Raw genomic sequence first — 18,201 nt, 5'->3', positions numbered from 1 at the left:
CTGAATGGGATATTCTCGACACTGCCCTGACAAAAACTTGCAGAGAGACCCTCGGCCAGATCGAAAGAATACACCAGGACTGGTTTGATGAAAATGACCCGGCAATCAATGTACGCGTCGATGATAAACATGCTGCTTTAACTGACAGGCAGAGCAACCCTCAATCTCTAAGCAAAGCTGATACCTTCCGCAAGAAGAAAGCGACAGCCCAGCAGGAACTTCGCAATCAAAAGAACGACTGGTTTAAAAATAAAGCATGTGAAGCACAAAAATTTGCAGATCAGCACAAGATGCAAGAATTTTTCAATTCCACCAAAGCATTTTATGCTGTAAAGAGCACTACCATTCACTGCTCAACCAAAACACTGATGTGGATGTCCTGACTGCCCAGGAGGTCCCTCAGCATCCACAGCAGACCCACCTCAGCTATCCTCCATCCCTGGATGAGGTAGCTACTGCCATCAAACAGATGAAAAATAACAAAGCCTCGGGGCCTGTTGGAATCTCAGTCGAGGTGTATAAAGCAGGAGGATCTCTGCTGACCAGCCATTTCCACTCTCTCCTGGAGAGTATTTGGGAAAAGGAGAAACTCCCCCAAGCTCTTAAAGATGCTTCCATTGTCAATATTTATAAGAAAGGAAGACCGGTCATGCTTTGGCAACTACCACGGGATCTCACTGCTGTCTATAGCTAGCAAAATTATCACCAGAGTCCTCCTAAACAGACTTCTTCCTGAGGTGGAAAACTTCCTCCCAGAATCTCAATGTGGCTTTAGACTATCATGTGGCACCAATGACATGATCTTTGCTGCCCGTCAGATACAGGAAAAGTGCAGAGAACAGCGTCATGACCTGTACATGGCTTTCTTCGACCTAACCAAGGCCTTCGACTCGATCGACAGGAAAGCCGTTTCGGCAGTCCACCATAATTTAACGCCATTGTGAGGCAGCTCCAGGATGGTATGAATGGCAGTGTCCTGCACAATGTCACCCAGTCTGAGTTCTTCCCCATCCAAACGGGGATTAAACAAGGCTGTGTACTGGCACCAACTCTCTCTTCTATTTTCTTGGCTGCCTTCCTTACTTGTGGCAGCGCCAATTTAGCCGGCGGGGTGGACATCAGGTACTGGATGAAGGGTCTTTTCAACATAAGACAACTCCAGGCAGGAACAAAGATGTCGGCAGCTTTCATTACTGAACTTCAGTATGCAGACGACCTCACCCTTGTCGCTCATACTGAATGCAACCTACAGGAGATCCCAAACACATGCGTATGCACACTTTGGCCTTGAGGTGAATGTACATTAGCTAAAACAACTATCTGTGCATACTTTGTGGGAAACAATATGAGACCATAGACGATAAATTTTGGTATACGAGGGCTGTCACTAGTCACACGTATAATTTCGGAGCATATCGACAAACACCTGCACAGATAGCTGTTTTAGCTACTGTACATAAGACTCGGATTGTCTTTCAACGTGCCCCTTGTTCAGTCACACCTCCACCATTCATCCAGTTTAATGGTACTACCCTCTCTCCTGTTACCCACGTTTGGTATCTCGGCTCCCACCTGTCCACCACCGCAAACTTCAACGAAGAGATTCGGCATCAGATCAGATATGCATCTCAAGCCTTTGGCAGACCCCAAAACTGTTTCTTTAGCTGTAAGGAGCCGAAATCATCTACAAAGTGACACGTATATCGAGCAGTGGTCCCCCCACCTTGCTATATGGCAGCGAGACATGGGTCACATGCAGGAAGCACCTTAAAGCACTTGAAAACTTTCACCAACGTAGTCTACGTTCCATCCTCCGAGTTCGCTGAGAAGACGAGAACAAATGCCAGTATTCCTGCAGACACCAACTGTAGAAGCATCGAGGCTTCCATTATCCAAGAACATCTACGCTGGACTGGTCATGTTACTCGCATGGACGACAGTAGACTGCCAAAGCAGCTACTTTACAGTCACCTAACAAATAGTAACATAATGCTGGCAGGCAACTGAAAAGGTATAAGGATAGTCTTAAGACAAACCTGAAAATGTGTCAAATGGACGCCCTTACCTAGGAGACAATTATTCCACACTGTAGCGCTTGGAGGATCACCAAACAAAGAAGGTGTCAATGCTTTCGAGTTTGCCCGACTGCATAACGAGGCAAACAAGCACCAACGCCGGAAAAACACTGCCGCCACCCCTCCGCACAATATGTAGCCTCCACATGTGCAACATCTGTAACATCTGTGATCGATGCTGCCGGTCCCGTATCGGCCTCTTTAGTCACCTCAGAACTCGCCAACCTAGGTGACATCCTGGATGATCATCATACGGTACTCGATTCCGAGTAACAATAAAGTACGTAGTATAATTCACACACAATAGTTGTTGGGCTTCATGCAGGCCTAGTTGACACAATAGTTTTTGGGCTCCATGCTGTGGGTTCAATGCAGGCCTAGTTGACACAATAGTTTTTGGGCTCCATGCTGTGGGTTCAATGCAGGCCTAGTTGACACAATAGTTGTTGGGCTCCATGCTGTGGGTTCAATGCAGGCCTAGTTGACACAATAGTTTTTGGGCTCCATGCTGTGGGTTTAATGCAGGCCTAGTTGACACAATAGTTTTTGGGCTCCATGCCGTGGGTTTAATGCAGGCCTAGTTGACACAATAGTTTTTGGACTCCATGCTGTGGGTTCAATGCAGGCCTAGTTGACACAATAGTTTTTGGGCTCCATGCCGTGGGTTTAATGCAGGCCTAGTTGACACAATAGTTTTTGGGCTCCATGCCGTGGGTTTAATGCAGGCCTAGTTGACACAATAGTTTTGGGTTCCATGCCGTGGGTTTAATGCAGGCCTAGTTGACACAATAGTTTTTGGACTCCATGCTGTGGGTTCAATGCAGGCCTAGTTGACACAATAGTTGTTGGGCTCCATGCCGTGGGTTTAATGCAGGCCTAGTTGACACAGTTGTTGGGCCATGCTGTGGGTTCAATGCAGGCCTAGTTGATACAATAGTTGTTGGGCTCCATGCCGTGGGTTTAATGCAGGCCTAGTTGACACAATAGTTTTGGACTCCATGCTGTGGGTTCAATGCAGGCCTAGTTGACACAATAGTTGTTGGGCTCCATGCTGTGGGTTCAATGCAGGCCTAGTTGACACAATTTTTTTGGGCTCCATGCTGTGGGTTTAATGCAGGCCTAGTTGACACAATAGTTTTTGGGCTCCATGCCGTGGGTTTAATGCAGGCCTAGTTGACACAATAGTTTTTGGACTCCATGCTGTGGGTTCAATGCAGGCCTAGTTGACACAATAGTTTTGGGCTCCATGCCGTGGGTTTAATGCAGGCCTAGTTGACACAATAGTTTTTGGGCTCCATGCCGTGGGTTTAATGCAGGCCTAGTTGACAATAGTTTTTGGGCTCCATGCCGTGGGTTTAATGCAGGCCTAGTTGACACAATAGTTGTTGGGCTCCATGAAATCGATTTAATGTCGGCCGAGTTGACACACAATAGTACTGTATAGAAGCATCATAGCATTATCAACAACAGTACAGCAGCATAGCATTATCAACGACAGAGTTCAGCAGCAGCATAGCATTATCAACAACAGTACAGCAGCATAGCATTATCAACAACAGTAGAGTTCAGCAGCAGCATAGCATTATCAACAACAGTACAGCAGCATAGCATTATCAACAACAGTACAGCAGCATAGCATTATCAACAACAGTACAGCAGCATAGCATTATCAACAACAGTACAGCAGCATAGCATTATCAACAACAGTACAGCAGCATAGCATTATCAACAACAGTACAGCAGCATAGCATTATCAACAACAGTACAGCAGCATAGCATTATCAACAGTACAGCAGCATAGCATTATCAACAACAGTACAGCAGCATAGCATTATCAACAACAGTACAGCAGCATAGCATTATCAACAACAGTACAGCAGCATAGCATTATCAACAACAGTACAGTACAGCAGCAGTATAGCATTAACAACAACAGTACAGTATAGCAGCAGCATAGCATTATCAACAACAGTACAGTACAGCAGCAGTATAGCATTAACAAAAACAGTACAGCAGCAGCAGCATAGCATTATCAACAACAGTGCAGTATAGCAGCAGCATAGCATTATCAACAACAGTACAGTACAGCAGCAGCAGCATAGCATTATCAACAACAGTACAGTACAGCAGCAGCATAGCATTATCAACAACAGTGCAGTATAGCAGCAGCATAGCATTATCAACAACAGTACAGTACAGCAGCAGCATAGCATTATCAACAACAGTACAGTACAGCAGCAGCAGCATAGCATTATCAACAACAGTACAGTACAGCAGCAGCAGCATAGCATTATCAACAACAGTGCAGTATAGCAGCAGCATAGCATCACCAGGACAGTACAGCATCATCAACTACAGTACAGTATAGCATTTGGTTGTTTTTATCACTAAAGCACATCACTAAGCACCACAGTACAGTATAATCATACCAGAACTCAGCACTAAGTTCACTATCACAGCTCAGTACTGTTCAGTGCCTACACAGCTCAACACTATGCTCAAGACCACCACAGCACAGCACAGCACTATATTCAACACTACCACAACATGGCACTGTTCAACAGCACCACAGCACAGCACTATGTTCAATAGCACTGCAGCACAGCAATATATTTAACACCACCACAGCTCAGCAATAGGCTATATTTTCACCACAGCACCACTATATTCAGCACCACAGCACAGCACAGCTCAGCACTGTGTTCAACATTACAGCAATATCCAATGCCTTCACAACTCGGCACTAGGCTATATTTATCACCACCACACAGCACAATATTCAACATCGCAGCACAGCACTATGTTCACTACCATAACTCAGCATTATACAAGCACCTGCACAGCTCAGCACCATGTTCATCACAGCACTATATTCACCACCACAACGCAGCAATATGTTCAACAGCACTTCAGCACACTTGGTTCAATCAAAGTAGATGCAGTAGACTTCCTTCCACCCCTATGTGGTATGGAGTTCCCATAGACTTCTCGCTACGACGATAGCAACTTAGAGGCCATAAATTTTCTCCTGTTTCTGTGTGGCATGAAGCTCCTGTAGACATCCTCTCTCCTCTATGTTCGACTGTGATCGCCCAGAAGGAAAAATTAACCCGCCACATGGACTTGATACAAAATATTTTGGTCAAACATGTCAAAAGCTTATACTACAGACGGGCGAGGGGCAACCTAATAGAAGTGTCTAAACATCTGGGGGGAGGGGGGCACTACTCGGTCGAATGCACGTGCCTGGAGCTGGCGGACGTCTGCCCCACAAGGGGTCACAGCTCTCAAGGTTGAAGAAGCCACAAGTTCAGAAAACCGAGGGCAAATTTTTTCGGGGTGAGAATTGTGAACTCTAGGAACAATCTACCGGAGAGCATTGTGATGGCACCGAGAGTGAGCTCATTGAAGGCCAGATTTGACCAACACTGGAGCAGGTTCCCATATATTCAGGAGCAAGTGCATGCCCAGTACCTGCCGACAGTGCATATCAGACGTGACCGACAGCCCGAGCGACTAACGAGCCATTCAGTGGCGAAGAGAATAAAAGTAAATACAAATACAGTAACCAATACTAGCACACAAATGTGTACAGTGTCCTAATATTAGTGCAAGATAGGCTGCATCTTGTTAGGAGTTGCTTAATATCCTTCATGTCTATAGTGAAACACAATAGTTTTACACTTATGTTGCAGGTCTGGTTCAGAAAGCCTCAGTAGGTGTATGGCGACCACATGCTTGATACTATCCACATGTTAGCGTCTCGGGGCTGGGCCCGTACGTTAAACGGAATTCTTGTTTGTCATGGGGGCCGACTCGGCATACCTCTCCCCCTTCGTCTGCGTGCCCTGCTATGCACTAACTAGTTTATCCACCCTTCCTTACTTAATGCTTGTATAGTGGTAAAAGTAACTTTTCCTTTACTTGAGCTTCATTATTGTGTTCAGGCTCTTTATAAGCGTACAAAGTTTCTTTAAAACTACTCCCTTTGTGTTTAAAAATCATCTTAATATAATACATACTTGCATACATATCTAGACTTCTGCCTTCAGTATTATGGATAACATTGATACAAACTCACATTTCTGTATCATCTGTGGATCTTTGTAATTTAGAAATCCTCGGTAACGTTGTTGTATCTATTGACAGGTTTTGCTGGGGAGGAAAGTTTACTACCTGGTTCTCCTGATGCTCCATATGATCCAAATTCTAGAGTTCCTAGTGCTGCAGACAACTTAAGTACCACAGCTGATGATCTTTTTAGACAAGTAAGTCAGTAATCCAGGAAAGCATGAAAATATGTGCAACACTAACAGTCAGACTCTGCATATGGAGTGGTTCCCCAGTTAATCTTGAGGTTATGAATCAACAAGTAATTTACTGTAGTTCAATCTTTGATAGAGTGACGGTAACTTTTTATGGAAAGAATGGGTTAGAGAGATGAGTTTGTAAATTCTTATGACTCCCTCTCTCTAATTACTTGTAAAACATCTAAATGGCTTTAATTACAATACATATACAGTAAAGTAAAATTTTGCATTTACACACATGTACTGTATATTCATGATTTACCTTAACACTTTGGTGGGCTGATGAAGTTAATAAAGCCATCCAAAAAATGTGCCGGTAGGTAAACAGGCCATTTCATCCACTGTAGAAATTCACCGGCAATCTATTTTCTCCGTTATTGTGGTGGGAAAGGTCTCGAGTTGTGGGCCAATATCTTCCTTTTTTCTCCAAGGGAAGGATGGAGGCCTGAAGCATACAGTATGCTAAGTGCTGCAGGTGCTCTAAAAACTTGCTTAGTAATGGTTATAGTGGTGTTAGATTTGGTGTTTATTGCATAATAAATTAAAGAAAGATAATTCACAATCATTAATGTGTGTAAAAAAAATGATAAGTGATGGTAAATAGCATCACAAATTAGAATTGTGTGTGAACATTTACAGATGCCTTACCAACAATATGAGTGCTTGGACCATTTAGCATATGTTGTCAGCCTGTCAAGACTGTTAAATATAATGAATGAATGAATGTAACATGTTACTGTATTTTCATTAGTGTTAAGATGGAGTTTCCTCTTCTAGCTCTCCTTGTGACTTTACCAAGGCATTAGTTGTACATATGTGGGCAGAAAAAAAATGACATACTAACCGTTTTCAGACATATTCCATAATAGATGTAATAGAAATAATTGGAATTTAGTTGCCTCACCTGCAAAAGGTTAAGGGCAAGGTGGATGCTTTGTAGTAAAGTACAGGGAAGCTGAAAGACCTTGTCACTATCCATACATGAGAATAATTCCCTTTTGTTTGAAAATGTAAACAAACAGTGCTCACCAAAATGCTTTTGATCAGGATGTGCCTCACTAGATTAGGGGATATTCAACAAATGCAAGCTGGCAGACTACTGACACAAGTTACAAACTAATGAGGCCAGCAGTTGAGAGGAGAGTCTAGTGTCATAATAATAATAATAATAATAATAATAATAATGATTGTTAAGACCACTTCAATATCTATACGACTGTACTGTTTAAATTACTTATTTCAATGCTCATAGGCTTATTATTATCCATGAGACTTCCTGCTTTATAGTTTTGTATTATAAAAAACTTTTTACTTTCTGTAAATTATCTTTAAACCTCACTGTTCTAAGGATTTCCTCTTTTTTAGGTGGATCGCTTGAATGGTCTGGTGAATTCAGCACTACCCACACTTGATGGTGGTTTGACTCCATCTCTACAAATCCCTCCTCCCCCAGACTCAAGTGTGACCTTCCCAGTGGAGGTAGCTGCAAGTGGAGAAAGGGACTCCCGTGTGGAAGCCGATCATTCCCATCTGTTGCGACCAGAGATTCCCAGAACCGAGAGTCCAGTAGGATCTGCAACACAAGACTCTGTGTCCTATTCTTATGAGGAGGATCTTAATGCTGTAACAGATGAAACTGAAGAAAGAAATGGTTACCATTATGAAGAATATGAATATGATCCTAATGATTATGAGGAATACGGTGATGAATATACATACGAATACTATGACTATGATAATACTAGGAGGAAAAGACAGCATAATAGGAATAATATTCAGAATGATGTGAATGCAGTAAATGGAACAAATTACAGTGTACATGAAGATACAGAGAACTCGGCTTCCTCGAATGTTAAGAAACAAAAAACACGGAATCGGACAGGCAAAACCATCAAAATAAAGAAGACCCCAAAACAAGATAATTCTAGATTATCTTCCGAGAAGAAGAGCAGACATAACATTTCGGCGCCTCACGATGGTAGTCCGAGTTTGAGAACTAGAAGATTGAATTCGGCATCTAAACGGAACACCTTAAAGACTCCTAAGAGTTCATCAACAAATTTATCTTCTGAAATTTCCATTGACAAGATGGATAGAATAATTAACCGAGCTAAGCTGTTAAGGAAAAGACAACAAATGAGTCGCAGGAGGAAGGACATTATTCATCCGTTAAGGAGAAGTTCACATAAGTCGGGAAGATCCAAGAGAGAAGCTATGTTTCATTTCAGAAAATTTTCAGCAAAAGATATCACATGGATATGAGATTTTTAATCTCAAGGTGTCTCTAGAATCTGGCAATGCAAAATTTTTGTGTTCAATTATATATTTCTTTATGCTACTGTATGTGATAATTTTATGAATTACCAGTTTCCCTTACTAACTGAGATGATTAATGTATTGCATAAGTAATTATTTACAATGGGTGCTCATTTTGGTTTTTATTGTCATATTAACCCAGACTTGCTATTGGTCTAAAATAATGGTAGCTAGCTAGTATTTTGATCTATACTGTATGTGAGTATTTTGTTGGGTTTAAATGTTTGAACTTTTAAAATTTATTTGTATGTCATATTTTTACAGTTTTAAAATTATGGTGATCAATCAAGATACACCATTAAGTGTAGTTTTTAAAAAAAATAGAATGCATATCTCAGTCAGCTTTTACATGATTTTAGTAATGCTTTTACTGTGATGATAATAAATATCTTGTACTCTTATATATTAAAGAACCCTTAAATTGTAATAATATTCTCAGGAATAGAATGACGAATATGTTGAATTATAAATCATGATGTGAATCAGATTACTGTGCTCGTAAATGGAGTTTCTCTTGGGTAATACTCTTGTTAACTCGGTCTCTCGTACAGCTGCTCCTCGACTCACGACGGGGTTAGCGACCCAAATCCAGGTCGTAAGTCGAATTGGTTGTAAGTTGAAAATGCTTAAATAATAGTACATAGAAAATCTACAATGGGTGTCTCTTTCTTCTCAGCGCCACAAAACTCTCACTTTTAAGCTTGCCATCCATTTTAAAGTGAATTACAAACGAAAAATTTGTCAGTACACAGAGCAATCGCTAACCCTGGGACTTGAAAATATGTAATCTGACAAAATTTTGGTACGACCGAGGCGGTCACAGGTCGAGTGTGTCGTAAGTCGAGGAGTAGCCGTAATTGGAGCCTTTTCTTCAAATGACTGAAGTGTTTGAGTGCAACATATTAGGTTTTTTTACACATGCTGGAAGTACACTAAGATAAACTTGCAGATACAGAAGGATTTCAAATGGTTCATATTTCCCAAATGTATAGTTAATAGATGTTTCATTTGCTTATGTGATATCATAAATGTCAAAGCATACAAGCAGTCTTTATGATAATGATGCCTAACAATTGCTGATGAAAGTACCTGCTTAAGTTTATTTTTATTCCCAATATGTCACCAAAAATGTCATTTGTAGTTAGAGTACAGTATGTACTTCTAATGGAGGGATCCTAGATAGGCCATTGGCCTCCTTCCTTCAGCATGGCCACCTTTAGTTGATCACCATTGGATAACTATACTGAAGTGACACCTTCACTTTCTCAGCCGGACATGTGAGAAGAGTATGCATCAGCTCAGTTTTGTGTTATGTGAATTTAATTTTCCACGAATGAAAAGGCCATTTTTTTCTAAAAAAGTTTTTGTGATATAGTCCAGAATGCGACGTCTAGCTTTATACCTAGATATTTTAATGCCTAGCAATAACTCGCCAGGCCAACATACAGGCAATTAAAACCTCTAATAGTTACTTAATACGTAATATTAGGAGGACACGCCGCTACCCGGCATTTATTGCAATTCTAAAAACCCCCTCCTGCACCCTCCATCACACGCATTGCTCCCGTCGTCTCTTGCCCTAGAGCGAGCAGTAAACAAATGTCAACTCTCGAGGGGTGGAGATGGGTGGGATGTCGATGTCGCATTCTGGACTATGACAAAAACTGGTTTTTAGACAAAAAAAGACTTTTTGTTCAATCCAGAATGCTGAGCAGGAGGTGACATTGCGTATAAGGCTCCGCTAGCTTAGGTCCAGATTATAATTATAAACTTTTTGGAATATTTCCCAATATTAGGAACATTTACGGGAAGGTAAAATGTTAATTTACATGTCCCAGTTTGGATACTCACTTTACTCTGATGATGAGGAAGAAGGTTCTGGTTGTGGAGATTGACTAGGTGGGGGAGGGAACCCCAGCACCACCACATGTGAAACATCTTTCAGAGCTGGATGAGGATAGCTATTTTGAAAGTTTTTTTTTGAAGATTTCCAAAATCCCACTTCTTTGATCTGACTGAGGCTCGTATGCCGCAGAAAGGACACAGACGCTGCATATTTCCTCACTCACTAACTGAGATAATTATTTTGTCATTTGACTATGAGACAATTTCTTACCATCCTGTGATATGGGGGCCTCGATTAGGGAATCTGGTTCACCACTCTTGAAGATTCCTAACTGGGCACAGCATATGAGGAGCCCTTGTCTCGTCCATCAGCCATTTTATCCCGATAGGTTGAGCTCGAAAATCCTCCTTCATTTTTTCTTTGGATCTCCGTAGGAAAAAGGGTTAAATCTTCCTCAAAAAATACCAATAATGATGGATTATTGGAAATTGAAATCGGCTCACTGATTCTCATACCCGTTGCTATTTCTAGAAGGAAGACTGCCTTCTGGAGCAATGTCCGTGTTCAGATTTATATTGTGATTGGAGTCGTTAACCTGATAAATTGTTGAAAAAGTTTCCAAACTTTCTCATACTGCATAGAAGTTTGGGGTCTATGACCTGCTATCACTTGGTTAACTATATTGGAATTACCCAACAATCTATTTAAACATCTTTCGAGAAACTCCAAGCGTGAAGTGCCAAGATTGTCTTGAACTAAGGGTGCAGTACCTGTTCTAGACATGCCTGTTGCAATTGTAGTGGATGTGGGCACCAGTCCAACAGATCGAGACACCACGGTTGTATGATGCAATTAAGAGGACCTTCCCTTGGAAAAATCTGAGTTTGTGAACCAGTTTGGGCAACATATTCACAGGTTGGAACAGATAGTTTGGATTCCAACTGTTCCAATCTATGAGTGTAGCATTTCCTAAAAGATTCGATCGTTCCAGAGATGCATAAATTGGCATCTTGTGATTGTTTTGTGAGGCAAACGGATATATTTGTGGAGTCCCAAACCTCCTCACTAGACTTGAACTTCAATATCTTTAGGGACCATTCTGTTTCCGTCGATACTGGCCCGAGACGGGACAAAGCGTCTGCCCAATTGTTTTGTACTCCCGGTATGTGAGTTGCTTTGAAGTAAAGTGTTTGTGTTACACAAACTTTGAACATTTTTTTCTGATAGTCTTAGAAGGGGCCAAGATCTGGTTGAGCCTTGATTGAGACAAAGCACTGCCGCTCTGTTGTCCATGGCAAACGGAATCGTCGTGTTATAGAAATTTGGGTTTGCCAACAAAAAGAATAGGACTACTGCTAAGTCTTTTACGTTTGTGTTTGTCCCAAAGGGAGTCGCTTCACTTCCCTTGACCGAACTCACCTTTTGAGGAATGGCATCCCCATACTATTTCGGATGCGTCCATACAAACGACCAAGCCCGTTTGAGGGGGAACCGAGGGTGATGAACCGATTAGATTGTCCAAATTTTTCTACCGTGACAGATGATTCTTGATCTGAATAGGGAGAGTAGAAGATATATTTTTGTTTCTGTGAAGCAACTTCAACCCCAGACGAGTTAGTTGCTTCTTCCTTAACTTGCCCAAAGGAACTACTATGGTGGCAGAATTCAACAGACCCAGTAGTTTTTCCCGATCATGCCAAAAAACCTCTTCCTTTGCACTAAAGGCTTCTACTTTGTTTATCACATCTGTTACCTTTGCTTCAGGTAGACTGACTGACTGCTGATAGGTGTCCCAATAGAGACCTAACCAATCCAATTTCTGACATGATATGAGATTTGATTTGACCTGGTTTATCTTTAATCCTAGGTTTTGAAATAGTACTAGTGTACCTTGGGTCGCCGTTTGACAATCATCGAAAGAGGTTCCCACTATCGGCCAATCGTCTAGATGAGCAAAAGTTCTTATGTCCTCCTTCGCAAGGATCTCTCTGGGGATGTTTGCCAGTTTTGTAAACACTTTTGGTCCAATTCTCAAGCTGATTGGCATCACTGTGAATTGATAAGTTACATCCTCCACTGCAAACACTAGAAACTTTCTGTACCCGAGAGCAACAGGCGCGTGATAATTAGGCATCTTCGAGATCCAAGCATGGGGCGGAAATAGATGCCTCAGACGATCGTAAGAGAGCATCTCGAAACTTGTTTTGGTAATGAGCTTGTTCAGGACTAAAGGATCTAAAATCCACCTCAATTTGTCGCTGCCTGTCTTGGGGACTGGGAATGGGCGAGACATGAATCATTTCTCTGACTGTCACAGTTCTATCACACCTCTGTTTAACAGTTGAATTACAAATTCTGTGAGTAAGGGGGGTTGGTTTTTTACCCTTTTTTGGTAACACTAGGGGAGGGCGCCTCAACCAAGTCCAGGGGAGGGCGCCTCAACCAAGTCCATGTGAGGCCCCCCTTTGATTGTCTTGTAAGCCCATATGAAAGAAGTCCACCTCTTTTCTCAACCCCCTCGACGACCCAGTTGTTTGGCTTCATTTGGAGGGAGTGGTCGCTGATGCGGAATAAGTTCTCCTTCTACTTCTGAACAAACGGCCACCCCCACTACGTCTTGAATTGTTTCCTCTAGGTTGATAACTGAACCTAGCAGCTGGTCCTGTTCCCCTGGTCTTAGGACTCCTGGGAACAGTAATATTAATAGCTTGCACAACAGCTGATCTATACTTAACTAATGTTTGTTCATCAAACAAAGCAGGGAAGAACTTAGCAATAAATAAGCACTGCCACTTGAAGCATTATTAGTGGCTTGCTTCCTTAGCTGGGCTTTTAGTTTCAACACCATTTCCAAAAATGAGTTGTACAAGAAATATGGAATCCCTTGTATAGCAGCAGCAAAACGTGTCTACTTCTGAACTGTCCTCATAGTCCAGCACAAACTTAATCAATGACTGACATCGTAATTGCAGACCAAATATCCGCTGCCATTTTCCTAAATTTGAACTCTTCAAGCAACAGTGCAGAAGCAACTGGTTTCAAATTCCTTTCATAACTTATATCAGCATACTGTGGAGCCAACAAATACTGGGAAAGTTCATATAAGGAACTCTTTTTGTCATTAAATTGTAACTTCAAAAAATTAAACTTGTGAGCATTCCTATCTGCGGGAATGAATGTTAAGTCTTTCAATATATTAGCCCAGAGATCATTTTGGGACAAGTATCAGGCCAAGAAATTATAGTATCACCTAAAAGCAATGATTGATTACCCACAGTTTCCTGGCCTTCCTGTCTCTTTGTAAATGTTTAGAGATCAGGAAGTTTAGAAACATTTTCATAAAATACCTTGAAAAGGAATTCACAGACTCGGATGGGGTTGAAGACTTAGATCTTACCAATGTTACCCAAGGCCTGTTTGGATCATCTTTACACTCAATGTTATCCATCAGCTGTGTGGCAGTTGACAGCAGCCTGTTTCCACTCCCAGTAACCAACACTTTTGCTGCAGGTGGAAGTGGTTGCCAAAATGGGGACAGGATGAAGTCGGTCTCAATAGGTTCTCCCTGCTCTAGTGACTGAACACTATATTTAGAGCCAACTTCCTCATCCTGATCCTGGAATCCACTAAAATCAGACTGACTAGGTAGAGGTTCTTGTAATCTTCCTACTGTCTCATTATCTAGAATATCCAATAACCTACGTTTCTTAGCAGAAGCAGGTTGGTCTAATTGGGGATTAAGTCTCTTACCTATCACTCATAATTCTAACTTTCTGCCAACTTGGGATCTTTCAAGTGTTTTACATTTTGAAGGCCTTATTCCATCTATTTTTAATTTGGATCTGCAATAATTCTTTCTTATCTCCTGCAGCTTGATTAATTATAAAAATACGATCGTAACAAACTGCACAATCCATTGGTGTAAACAGGTTGTCCGAGACATAGCTGCCATGAATTATGTAAGCCAAATAAGGATCTAACTTGGTAATCCAAGTTACATGTAGTATGTTCCCCTTGGGTCCTGGGTGAAACTACTACAGGTACCACTGAATTCACTTCCTCTACTGATGGACATTTCTTAGTATGTAGTGTATGAGCTGAACTCCCAAGTCCTTGTAGCTCCTCATTCAGCACTAATTCCCCCAGGGACAGTTTTATGGTCTCCATCTTCCAGCAGTCCAGACAACTGTCATTCATCATCCAGTAGCACATCACTCGTCTAAACTAGGAGGAACACCATGAGTCACATTGTATCATCATAATAATACAAGGGAGATTACATTTCCTCCCAAACACAATCGCTGTGACTCGTAACGGTGATATTTTAGTAAGTTATTTCATTTAATATCTCTCTATTGTTATATAAGTCACCAGTGTGACGATCATAAACAAATAACTCGCAATATCGTACACCTCTCCCTTCTCTTATCTCAATTATCCCTCGGCTCAATGAACTTTATTTCTTAATCCAGCTAACTTCATTTGGAGCACTTATATTTTGAGGGATCACCAAGTTTTCTATTTGTTACCTATCGGGGTGCACAGACATCATCGCTTCAATTAATTAGCTTGAGCGATAATGCCTGAGTGAGCATCAAGTCACCCGGAAGGGATGACAGTGCTGAGCTGCTACCCTAGCGCTCCATTGGCTAACATCGTTCACCATTACTCTAGCTGTAAACGCTGTGGTCAAGGACCTTCGGGCGACGGGCAAGTCGAAGGGAATGATTGAAACCCACCTTTTGATGCAGAGAACAAGGCATTCATTAGTATTACATGGTGATCTACCTAATACATAATTAGTAAGTCTCACACGATTTCATCTTAAATACAATTCATTATAAAAGCACAGTGACACGACACAAAGTTCATGACGATTAATCTCGGTTACACTTCATTCCGCGTTGTCTTATTGCTTCAGATGAGGCAGAAACGAGTAGGCATAATTAGTCCACAATATTTCAGTACTGAGGGGTATGCCATCATTTTGGCTGTACAGTGTGGTCTCGTTTTACGCGGACAATCAAACCCCTGGAGGTCGGCTTATAATGCGTAAACAAAATAACAACGTATGGGATTAATTGAAATGGAGACCGGGCCGACCCCCAGACTACCCCTTTTTCCGACACGATACGTTCCGCTGTAGTAAAAATAACATCTTAATTTTATGATGGTATGCACACGCAATTAATATTTAAGAGAAATATCAATAATATTTGGTTTTTTAACACTTACGTTAGTAGAAGAGATGGCCGGGCACGCTGGGATGGGGTATTGGTTCCGAGGCAGAGGGCAGATTATTATTGGCCCTCGCCTGTATCACTATCCACCACAGAGGCTAGCAGGGCCTCCTTGTCAAACCCCACAAAGTCCATATCCTCACTAGCACTATCACTGACTCGGGCTGGCTGTGGCGGGTGGCTGGTGAAGAACTCGGTAATGTTTTGTTGTCTGGGCAAGCAAGGTTAAATAGACCAATCGCAGCTCGCGGCAGAGGGGATGCGTGGCCCAATCACAGTCCGAAACGTCATCCGACGTCAGCGGTGACGTAAGAGCGACCTAGCGTGCAGCTCGTCCGCGCCGCTTCCTGCGTAAATTCAGGAATGTGCCGTGTAACTAATAATTGGCGCGTCTGGACAGGTGCCGCGTAAATGACCAACCGCGTAGGGAAAATCCGCGTAAACCGATGCTATGCTGTACGTACAAGTGCGGGTCAATGCGAACCAGTGTGGTGTTCCAAGGGACAATAGTACTGTGTAAATTGTTCTAGCACAAAACTCTGCCAGGATTGGGAGTCAGTGTTCACCACTGCTAGCAGAGGGCTGGTCCTCGCAGCATTCCTCGAGAGGGCATTCCGCATCATGGAGGCCAGGCAGCCACGCCATCCTCTAAACCATACACTCGGCAGAATCGGGGCCTCTTGTCCGTAAACACCGCACTTTGTCTGTAAACACCCCCGCCCCCGTAGCCACCACATCTGCGGGGGGTGGTGGTCGCAGGCTTAGAGATTTAATCTTTGTTCGGGTAAGGCAACGCCAGCACTGTAGTTGAAGTCAGCGGCGATAACACTTCTGGCGTTGGGCAATCGCCCATGATTTACGGTGTGGCGCGTTCAAGAAGGCACACTCGGGTGACTGGCCTTCGGAACTCCCCAGATATGGCTTGCACGCACACCTGGCGCACCAGACCGTCAGCTCCTGGGACCACTGCCGTGATATGCCCAATGGCCATTCGTTGCGAGGAAGATTTTCTCCAGTGACGAGGACGAGGTTGCCTTCCTGGAGATTCCAGGTTGGTTCAATGTACCTCTCTTTTGCAGAGTGGAAGGCACTCCCTCACCCACCGTTTCCAGAAGCGGTCTGCTAGGAACTGCACGTTCCGCCACCGTCGTTGATACGAGTCCTTCAGAAGACGTCCTCCCAGCGACAGATCAGCGTGTGGGCCACCGTGGAGGACGAGGGCTGGTGTAAGCGCTTCCAGGTCTCTCGCGTCGCTCGAGGCAGGTGTGACGGGTCGACTATTTATGATCGCTTCCATTTCACAAAATAGCATCCGCAGTCGATACTCATCCAGGACTTGGTTCCCCACAATTGCTCCGAGAACCTTTCCGACTTCGGATTTGCCGTTCCAGACTCCTCCCACGTGCGAAGCTGCTGGAGGGTTGAATACCCATTCTATATCTTTCTTCTGAAAGTGTCTTCTAGGTCTCTCATGTCGCTCGATGCAGGTGTGATGGTTTGATTATTTATTATTGTTTTCACTTCACAAATAGCATCTGCACTTGGTATTTATTCGGGACTTGTGACCCCAGAATTGTTCCGAGGACCTTCCGACTGTTCAAATTTGTCATTCCCAAACTCCAAAAGTCGTGCCGCTTCCCTTTCTTCCCCCTTTGGGAAATACGCCTCCAGCATTTCGGTCACAGTTCGTCACACTGCTGCCGTCGAGTTGGTCCCGGGATTTTGGTCAGGCGCTGAGCATTCGGGCTCGGGCAGAGGGTGGCCCCCTTCAGCTTCTGTTGCCGTAAAGACGTAGTCGTTCGGCTCTGGAGGGACAACTTCTACCTCTGGGTCTCGGTCACCTTCTTCCATGTTCACCCTTCCCTTTCGTTGCTCTGGATCCATTTCTACAACCTCTTGTACTTTTATTGATGTTCATTTACAGCTCCGGTTAGGTCTCAAAGTTTGTTTGACGAACCACTACTCACCGCCTGTATTTGACGGTGCAGCTCGCTGCTGGTATTTATGTTTGATGATAGTAGGTCACTGCCGGTTGCTCACGGCGTTAAAAGTAAATTTAATCACGCTTACCGTGTACTTCGTCGCGTTGGTTATTTGTTACCTTAAAACTGGTGGTACCGAATCAATTTTCCTTTCCTTCCTAACCTCACTAGCGGGCGGCAGCTCTGCCTATACGAAAAGGAACACTCGCAACCTGTGATCCACACTCGTATGGCAGTGTCCCGACCAGTGCTGATGTAATGTATGTTTTCCAATTTAAGGGTACAAGTATGCAATACAAAAGGAGGACACGAAATTCAGATATCATTCGATGATTTCCTTATTTTACGTAAGGTCAGTAACATAATAATTCGTTGCCGATGCAGTAGAAAAGGCGATGAGGTTGACAAGTCAATGGATATGGTCATTCTGGC

At 42.9% G+C, this 18,201-nt stretch overlaps 1 protein-coding gene across 3 annotated transcripts in view; it reads left to right on the top strand.

Moving 5' to 3' along the window:
* The window catches only part of LOC121868791 (collagen alpha-3(IX) chain-like), a 194,475-nt gene extending 184,686 nt beyond the window's left edge, over positions 1–9,789 (top strand). For all 3 annotated transcript variants that reach the window (XM_042369711.1, XM_042369709.1, XM_042369712.1), the window contains 2 exons: positions 6,225–6,343; positions 7,751–9,789. In XM_042369711.1, coding sequence (XP_042225645.1) covers positions 6,225–6,343; positions 7,751–8,647 — 1,016 coding nt within the window. In that variant the 3' untranslated portion in view covers positions 8,648–9,789. The remainder of the gene's footprint in view (positions 1–6,224; positions 6,344–7,750) is intronic.
* The last annotated feature ends 8,412 nt before the right edge of the window (positions 9,790–18,201 follow it).

Source organism: Homarus americanus, unplaced genomic scaffold, assembly GCF_018991925.1.
Source record: "Homarus americanus isolate GMGI-L3 unplaced genomic scaffold, GMGI_Hamer_2.0 scaffold30535, whole genome shotgun sequence".
Classification (NCBI taxonomy): domain Eukaryota; kingdom Metazoa; phylum Arthropoda; class Malacostraca; order Decapoda; family Nephropidae; genus Homarus; species Homarus americanus.
This window is presented reverse-complemented; position numbering and strand designations above follow the sequence as displayed.